The sequence below is a fragment of the Thalassophryne amazonica genome, chromosome 22, assembly GCF_902500255.1.
Source record: "Thalassophryne amazonica chromosome 22, fThaAma1.1, whole genome shotgun sequence".
NCBI lineage: Eukaryota > Metazoa > Chordata > Actinopteri > Batrachoidiformes > Batrachoididae > Thalassophryne > Thalassophryne amazonica.
Window position 1 is genome coordinate 23,293,228 of NC_047124.1, and position 9,658 is coordinate 23,302,885.

Genomic DNA, 9,658 nt, shown 5'->3' on the forward strand with positions numbered 1-9,658 from the left:
TTTGTCGAGAAAGACATGACTCTATATCCAAGTTGTGGTACCTCATCGTGAGCAAATCTGAACTGGATTGCGTGTCCAAAAAGTACACTCACGACACAGGACATTTTCTTGTAAACTGTACCACATTCTGTTGTTCCATGTGCAGATAAATGGCTGTGAGGTACGAGACAGAAAGAAGGCAGTTACCCTGTTGTCAAGTGAGGATGCAAAAAGTATCACACTGCTGGTGACCAGACCAGAAATGCAGGTAAAGGCAGACAGACGCACACCCTTATGGTGACGGCATTACGTCCTGCCATCGTGTCTGAAATTTGTCCACACTACACGTGCACTTGGCGAGTCAAGGCACCGACTGCATGTGTGATTCCAGCTGGAAGAGGAGGTGTGGCTGAATGAGAGCAGCAGGAGCTCGTGCACGAGCTGAAGATGAAAATCATGGAAGAAAGAAGGAGCAGAAAGACCACAAGTTTGAAATGGGCACGAGGTGAGAGATGGAGGACGCACAGTAAAGAGTCAAGCGAGTGTTGGGGAAAGAGGTATAGATACGGTGACTTAAGGAAAACAAGGGTAGACATTGTCATAAGAAACACCCACCCAAACCCAAAGGTTGAGGTCTGGTCATGAAGGTTTTAGCTTCATCATAAACTCAAGCTACCTTCTCGCTTTCAGGATATGTCCTCACCTTGGAATTCAGGAGGATGTCCATCCATGGTGAACTGGTACACTCTGTTCCTTTGTCATGGTCTTCCTTTCCATATTTTGGTAATCCCTTGCATTTACATTGTGCCCGAATGTTATACCTAAAGTAACATCACAGGGAGATTTTCCCAAAGTGCAAGGTTTGTGCGAAAGTTATCGCTTAAGACAAACTCGCACATTACATCACACACTACATGTGCAACAACAGCCGGCAGGTGGCAAAGTACAATGCATCTACCTCACTCAATGCAATGTCAAAAGAACTTTATAGCGACGGGGGTGGCAAGCCTTGTAGGAAGAACATTTGCCTACTATGCAGGTTACTGGAGTTCGAACCTAGTGAGGGACACAACGTAGGTTACAACATGCTAACCCGGCATGTTTAAAGATGTAGGTTAGGTGAATTGGAAACTTTATAATTACCCAGGCCTCCCTTGCAAAAGAGGTCTCGATCTCAATGGGATTAACCTGTAAAATTAAGGTTAAATTAAATGTTATCCCAAACTTTGCACTAGATAAGATTCTTGGGCAACTATGATCTTCAGAGGCCAGTTTAGCACAGTTTAGCTTTGGGGATGCAAGTCCATGAAACTGAGAATAGGGTTTTGTTTTGTTTTTTGAGCACTTGATTTGCTCATGGCCCATTGGATCAATGACATATGACACTTGGTGGTCCATACTCGACCAAAGCCAAGTAAGCTGCCATTGGTCTTTTGGGCCCAGTGTTAATATCCTTCATTTTTTGTACCCGTTTCATCCTTATAAGGATCATGGAGAGGCCAGAGCCTAGCTCAGTGGTCATTGAGTGAACAGCGGGTTAAACCCTGCACAGGACACCAGTCAATCACAGTGCCAGTGTTCATGTCTAATCCTTGACAATAAATCGGCAGCACCTAGAAGCAACAGGAGGAGAAATAAGCAACTTGATGATGTGCACGATGAACTAACCACTGTATGTTTTTCATTACACCAGCATCAAGCTGAAGGTAAAGTGCCAACAGAAATGGCTACCTGTTCCTCCAACAATCAAGACCAAGACAGTGGGTTTGGATGTAGTACAGACAGTCCAGATCACCAGCCTTTGCTGGCCAGACTTCACAGGAGGAGCCCAGCCCATTGCCTGAGGGAACGATGGCGGGCAGGACCATCCTCACATGAGACGAGGAGCTTTAGCGCCGCAAGACACGCACAGGTCAAAGACATTGCCCACAGGCCAAGGCCATAGTGGGGTACTGGCTATTCGTAATGGTGAAGGTGGAGTCCTGGGTCTAGAGAATCGTTTTCAGCAGCTTCTGGAGCTCAAGTGTCAAATCCGGAATGGAGGCGAGTGTGGCGTATACTCCATTCGACACAGTATTGAGTGTAGCCTAACAGAGCAGGGGGAAGGAGATGAAGACGACAGCGGTAGTGGAGGAGGAGGAGGAGTAGAGCAGGAGCTGAGGATGCTAAACGAGGGAACTGCGCAGCATCGAACTGGAGTGCCAGAGCATCATACAGGCCCATCAACTCCGCCAGGCTCATCAGATGGAATTTTCTCAAGCCCACATCCTCACCGACACATAGTCCGAAGGATGGATTCAAAAGACATGGAAGGCTGGCTGATATCCACGAACACCCAGAGCGGTCAGACAGCGATAAGATCAGAGAAAAGGACAGCTCGAGTGCCTACAACACCGCAGAGAGTGCACGTTCAAAACCACTAGGAATGGAGAAATCTCCTGACTTTCTCTGCAAAGACATATTAGCATCACCAACCAGAAAAACCTAAGGCTGGCCTCCTCTACCACCTTCTAGGCCCATTCCTATCCCTAAGCCCCAAGCACACCCAGTCGAAGCAGACCTGCCCCAAGCCCAGTCATTTCGAGTAGCCCAGACCAGAGCAACCCTTCCAGGTCCGAGTCGGACCCTGCCCTGCCTGCAGATGACGAGAGGTTGTGAAAGAAAAGGAAGGGGTGAAGATTCTAAAAGAGGGCTTCCCTATGGCTCTCTATATCACACAGCTCCCTATCAAGGAGGATCTAGGCAACTTCAGGTATGCCTCCTTGAGAAAGTTTCATTTCCAGTATGGGACTGATTGGACCAAATTTCAAGTCAGGTTTTTGGTAACCGTTTTCTGTTTGTTGCAGAGTTATATGCAGCTTCTACAGCAACACTCATCCCTAGAATACTCCCAGAGCCAGATGAGCCTGCTCAGTCTTTGTCGAGATCCCACTCTCCATAGCGGACGCCCTGGGGAGCCACGACTGGAGTGGAAGGTCAAGGTTCGGGCTGACGGCACGCGCTATGTGGCCCGAAGGCCAGCTCGTGACCGTATCCTGCGCGAGCGGGCCCTAAGGATCCGAGAAGAGAGGAGTGGAGGTATGACTACAGACGATGACGCCATGAGTGAGATGAAGATGGGTCGCTACTGGAGCAAAGAGGAGCGGAAGCGCATTGGCACGAGCTAGGGAGCAAAGGAAGAGGAGGGAGTTCATGCAGAAGAGTCGCCTGGAGTGTCTAAAGGAAGGACCAGCCAGTGGAGCCGATGGCAAGAAGGAAGTCAATATCTTGGAACTTAGCCACAAAAAGATGATGAAGAAACGTAACAAGAAGATCCTGGACAACTGGATGACCATCCAAGAGTTGATGAGCCATGGGGCTAGAGTTCCGGAGGGCTCCAAAGTACACAACCGCCTTCCTGTCTGTCACAACTGTGTAGCACAAACATGCAGTACTGTAGAAATTTTTTTAACTGCTGTTGACTTTTGTATCAGGACGCCTGGAACTGAAAAAAAATTACAATTTCAGAGAATTCTGTAGCATTCATCAGGCAAGTGAATGTTAAAATCAAGACAACTCAACATTTATGACATTGCAAAATTGTCCGTTTACTTAACCCTCAGCCACTTGTTTGTTTAAAAACCCATGGGTGGTTTTTTGCCTTGTATTTTGGTAATACACTGACTTTGGACAGCAGATACAGTCAGGTCATAAGTATTTGGACAGGAACCCACACCCAATTTGCCTTTGTATAGCATTACAGTGGAGCTGAAATGAAACAATCCCGACGTTCTTGTGGTGTTTACTTTCAAACACAAATATCGTATGAACTATTCAGGAATTATGACCATTTCTATATATAGTCCCTTCATGCCCATAAGAAGTTGGACAAACTAAATTTAAGTAGTATTTTAAGTGCAGAGCTCACTTTTATAGCTAGTTCGCCTTAGACAAGTTAGGAGATGGATCATGAACATTTCCAAGTTACTGAATATGTTTTGGACTTCATTCACAACAATCATTAGCAGTACAACCAGTTTTGTACTGTATTGTAAATAGTAGGTACTCCTCAAAATCTAAGCGTCTGCAAGATGGAGACTGATGAGGGAAGCCAACAAGATGCCTAGACAACTCTACCGTGGTTATAGGCTTCTGTGGCTGTAACTGTAGAAACTGTGCATTGTGAAACTTTGTCTATTGCACTACTTGTCTCAGCTTCCAGGCTTAATTCTCCATGTGCCTCTGGACAACTGTAGCTGAAATGTCTTAAACAAAATGCGTCTCTGTTCCATTTTGCTGTGAAGCCATATACCTGGTGGTGCAACAGAAACAAACCCTGTACTATATACAGTTCCAATTACACCCAGAGAATCGTATAACTCTTTTGGAGTTGTCTAGGTGTTTTGGTGGCTTCCCTCACTAGTCTCCTTCATGTATGGTCAATCACATTTTGAAAACTGCCTACTCCAGACAGATTAACTATACAGTACCATAATGTTTGTAGTTCTTAATGATTGATGTAAATAAAGACCTATATATAGATATATCTATATATAGATATATTCAGTGGCTTGGAAATGGTCATGTATCCATCCCCTGACTTGTCTAAAGAAACTGGCAGTTAAAGTGATTTGTGTGAGATCATCACACTTACTTTGTATAATTATGGAGTCTACACTTCAACACACCTTGATTGTTCATTTAAACCTACAGTGGTCATGTACAGAGTCAAATTGCAAAAAAAAAAAAAAAAAACAATTGTCACTGTCCAAATACTTATGGATTGCCTATAAGTTTTTGTTTAAACAATTTTTCTTGATGGTTTAAAACAAGTTAGAAGAAAAAGAAAAGGAATTCACCATCACATTGACTTCATGTATATTATGTATTTTGTCTCAATTCTGTCCATTCCTTTCTTCATTGCCTATGAAGGGACTTCAACTGCCTCATTTGTCGATGGAATTTTTTTACAACCTGGGAAAATACAATATTTTTCATGCTTTGTAAACTTGATAACTTTTTGTAAGGAATTTCTTTACACTTGAATGTCGATGTACTGTAAACATTTTAATGTAATTTTGTTATTTATGCTTGTACTAACCTACAATTTCAAAAGTTTGTATACCAAACTATTCAGGTGAGACTGTATGTGATTGTACTGTAACCCATATGTAGCCACACAGACATCAAGAAATGTGAAATCTGGAAGAAAAAAATGTTAAAGCACAAAAATTATGATATTGCATCTCAAGGTGTCGTACTTGGAGCATTTCTTTTTCCAACAACTATACCTCAAGACTGTGTTGTAACTATATCTAATTAATTGTCTTAGAAAAACCCTGGATTCTTATTATTACCCCTAAATGTTTATGTTAATTGTCAGAGATTCATATTTATATTGTTAGTTTTTTATATTTATTGAAAATTGATTTTTACGCTCACCTGGTACTTGTTCCATGTTATTTGGCTGCCGTTTCGTTGTTCTCAATCATTCCCAGCCTTCAGATTTTCACGGTAACCTTCATAGAAGAGGCCTTGAGTTTGGTATTCGTGGGTGGCGAACTTTGTTAAATATATATATATACTACACAATATATAATAGAAAAACAATTGTTAATAAACTGTTTTTCTTAATGTAACATCTTATGGTCATTACTATTACTGTAACTAAACAAAATTATGCCTTGTTTATGCTAGTTCAACAACCATACAGCGTTCAGCTTGTTGAGTAAGAAGTAAGAATGCTGTGTTCGTATTAATGTTAAAATTTTGGCCAGAAATTACTGAAGTGTTTTGTCTGGGAGCATGTACTCCACGAAAACACCACAGGTCCTGGTTGGCAACTACCCATGTAAACCATTCATGCATCACCAGCTCCCGAAAGTAGATAGTCTGTTGTAGCTAGATGTATATGATAAAGGCATTTACGAAGTATTTCCGAACTGTGTTCATACCACTTGTTGGCTTACTTCCAGTGTGTAGTACAGTGATGGTTGGTAGTAATTACCAAGCGATGTCCATGTTTGGATTTTTAGGTGCGACGCCAGACTATTTGGTGACAAAGCGAGGAAAACATCTTCAAGAATTTCAATATTCTTTAGCTATGATGGCGCTTTAGGGCCACATTGAGGGTTTTTTTTTTTAGACTTCAAGGATAAAGTAATAATATTACGAGAATAAGTCGTAATATTACGAGAAAAAAAACTTGTAATATTACAAGCATAAGTCGTAATTGACGAGAAAAAACTCGCAATATTATGAGAATAAAGTCATAATATACGAGAATAAAAGTCATAATATTACGAGAAACAAGTTATAATATTACGAGAAAAAAGTTTATTTATACGAGAAGCGACGACTGCCCAGTGTCATGCCAAGTAGTTATCCCCGCCAGGAATTGTATACAACCCCCACGACACCAGTTCCAGTCATCTCCTCCTCCAAGAAAGAGGCGATTTCGAGAGCGCGACTAATCGCCAAAACTACAGGCGAAGTCCATGTGATTCCTCCTCCGGAATAGACACATTTTTCTTGCACATTTGTTTCAAAGTTCTGATACTAATTATTAGGACTTTATTCTGGTAATATCAGAAATTTTTCACTGCATGAAATTATGACTTTATTCTCATGAAATTATGACTTTATTATCATAATATTACAAGTTTTTTTTCCTCATAAAATTGCGACATTATTCTTGAAGTCTAAAAAACGAACACAATGTGGCCCTAAACGCCGTCGTATTTAGCAGCCATATGTTCAACTTACAATTTAATGTTACGTATGTGTTCAAGCCGACAACGCCCAAATAAAAAAAGGAAGGAATGTGGATAGACGATACATCACAACAGACATTGCTTTGTACTGCTCCTAAAATTTAACAACATCATTGCCAAGTTATGTGCTAACTGGTTTGTATCCTATAATGAAATAATAATTCAAATCCTCCCTTAGTCATGGTAATTTACAGTGATGGCAATTAAGAGACACTGGTATTAATAAGTATATTACCCTCCGGGTTATATCATTCACAAGTGTTCACAAAGGTTCCGTCTTCCCTTTTAATAGCTGTAGCAATTAAAATGTTTCAGCTAATGGATTTTTTAAGGTTGTGCACAGTAGGTCATTTCTGCCAGGTTCGGGGGAAAGAAATAGGGTTAACGTTGGCCTCTAAAACGGTCAGCATAAAGTAAATCCATGGATACTGGAGCACAAAGTGGATGAGAGAGCCTACCAACTCCTTACCTGGAAAGAATGCCAGTCCATCACAAGTTAATTCCCGCCAAGGGTGGTACCCATTAATGGCTGGTTGGATTGGGACAAGCAGAGGAAGTGTACTGTCTAAGGATAAAGACAGCAAAAAGGTCACCCCTCGGGAATTGGAATCACTACTCCATAGGTAGGTTGCCCAACTCCTTGACCATAGAGCCACCTGGTTCTGATGGAAATTAGTCAACCAATCATGTAAGTGATGGTTTGTAGATGGACATTTAGTTGCTATTCGGACTCGGTTATTTCCATACATATAAAGTGGACATTAACATATTGGTTGATTGCTTCCAGAGCAACCACTGTCAGAGATTCTCTGCAACACCGAGACTTAGTACTGAGTACTGACTGCTAATGGGAACCAAATTAATTGTGCCAGGAATTTGAGAAGTTACGATCAAGTTAAACTACTCCAAATCAATATCAAGTTATTTCACAGCATCTGCTAATTCTGAGTCTCCAATCTGATAGAGTATTTCCGCAGGACACGCAAGTGCTTGATGATTAATAGGTCCACAATGCATTAAAGCTGCGGGGTGTAGGATTTAGTGGCATCTAGTGGTGAGGCTGCATTATGCCACTGCAGTCATAATTATACTTCCTTTCGTGCTTTCACTTCTTTGGTGATAGGGATTCATGCTCCCTTGCGTTCTCTTAGAAGCAATATGTTTTATCCTTAATTTCCTAAAATTAAAGGTTTACAAACTTGTTAGCCTGCATGAGCATCCAGAAGACAGTATATGAGGGAATATGGGTGGTGCACGGTGGTTCTCCCTAATGGTTTGCTTTGGTGTGGTCATTAAGAGTTACGAGCCGCTTATTTCTCAGTGGAATGTTTCTCTGAGGAATGTTTCAAAAAACCTTGTTGAATCTACACCACAAAGAAATTAAGGCAGTTCTGAAGGAAAAGGGGGATCCACCAGTACTAGCAAGGTGCCTAGAATTGACCAAATGGCGATCTTTGAGATGGTCTCAGGACATCCCTACCTGTAAGGTTGCCGTAGCCATCCTCCAAATGCTGTAGAGCATTTTGATTGTAGCACAGCTTGATAGCACATGCTATAATTTAGCATGGTCACCACAGTTAACAGTATGCATATATTCACACGGGGGATGTCTGACTGACAGTGGGGGTGGAAGTGGAGCACACGGAGGTGTCCATTTAGTGATAGAAGGCATCAAAGCTAAACTCTACTCCCATTTGAAGGGAAACACCAGGGAAGCCCCTCATCCCCTGTCAATCCGCCGTGTCTGTCCACAGCCCACTGAACTGAGGAATTAATGAGAGCCATCAGCTTGACACCCCCACCGCCAGGACGCTTTACGCATAATATTAAATCAGGTAAGCACTGCGGCGGCTTTTCTCAAAGCTGTGCTATAACACCCGCCGGTTATATCTGTGTGACAGAAGTGTCACAACAACTGAGGATACCTCGTTATAGTCAAACCTAGTATCATAAATGTTTAATCCCAGTGCGTCTAGCAACTGCTGTGGAAGAGTTCTACAAGATGGACTGAAATAATATAAGCAGGCATTGTGCAAAACAGGCTAACATTGGATAGCACAATGCTAACACACCAACATTGCATGCAAACTGCAAATGCTAAAGACGTGCGATAAAAAAAAACAAAAAAAAAAAAACAGAATTAAATCAAAAGGCAACATACAGGCCAAACCTAGGCTTGAACCTCCTGTGCACATTCTGGCAAACTGGAACCGAAATTTAATTTCTTTTAAAGAAAATCCTTCTCCATTCTCGCATGAAGGCATTAGCTGTAGTGCAACCACAAAGGCCTGTAGCCTTCAGAGTCGTCATGGATGTCTTGGTGGCTTCCCTCGTTTGTCTAATTCTTGCCCAGTCCCTCAGATTTTGAGACCTGCCTACCTCAAACACATTTCCCATACAGCACCATTCTGTTTGGATTTGTTAATAACGGCCGTAAATGAAGGCAAAGACATATTCAGTGATTCTGAAATGTTCAAGTATCCACAGGTTCTGAAAATGGAGTGACTCTATTTTACTGGTGTACAGTGGAAAAATTACAAAATTTGTGTCACTGTTCAACTAGTTACGGACTGAAATGTTAAGGACTGGGTCAAAATTTTGACCGTAGCCTATGAACTTGACTTTTGCCAAATTTTTTTCCTCAAAATCAAATCACTTTGTCCTTGGCTGACCCTCAATCATTTCACCAAGTTTGAGCAAATTGTTATTTTGTTCACACATTTACAGACACACAGGACCAAAAACAGGACATGTGCTACAGTGCACAGGTGTAAAAAATTAGTATTTGCTCAGTATGGTGCGACCTAAAGCTGCCAGAGAGACAGGTGCTATCACTATTACCCGGTGCCGCTCCGACTGCTAACTGTTACTTACAAAAATTTAGAGGTAAAAAGTTCAAAAGTAAAAGAAAAGTATGACACCAACCT

At 41.8% G+C, this 9,658-nt stretch overlaps 1 protein-coding gene across 1 annotated transcript in view; it reads left to right on the plus strand.

The window, feature by feature from the left end:
- pdzrn4 (PDZ domain containing ring finger 4) overlaps window positions 1-3,862 on the plus strand; it is a 75,314-nt gene extending 71,452 nt beyond the window's left edge. Inside the window, 15 exon segments of the mRNA XM_034163944.1 lie at window positions 146-247; window positions 371-392; window positions 395-484; window positions 670-719; window positions 1,673-1,840; window positions 1,842-2,153; window positions 2,155-2,241; window positions 2,243-2,420; window positions 2,423-2,484; window positions 2,486-2,516; window positions 2,519-2,631; window positions 2,633-2,731; window positions 2,826-3,130; window positions 3,132-3,369; window positions 3,371-3,862. Of these exon segments, the coding sequence (XP_034019835.1) occupies window positions 146-247; window positions 371-392; window positions 395-484; window positions 670-719; window positions 1,673-1,840; window positions 1,842-2,153; window positions 2,155-2,241; window positions 2,243-2,420; window positions 2,423-2,484; window positions 2,486-2,516; window positions 2,519-2,631; window positions 2,633-2,731; window positions 2,826-3,130; window positions 3,132-3,369; window positions 3,371-3,397 (1,884 nt within the window). The 3' untranslated portion in view covers window positions 3,398-3,862.
- Window positions 3,863-9,658: the final 5,796 nt, after the last annotated feature.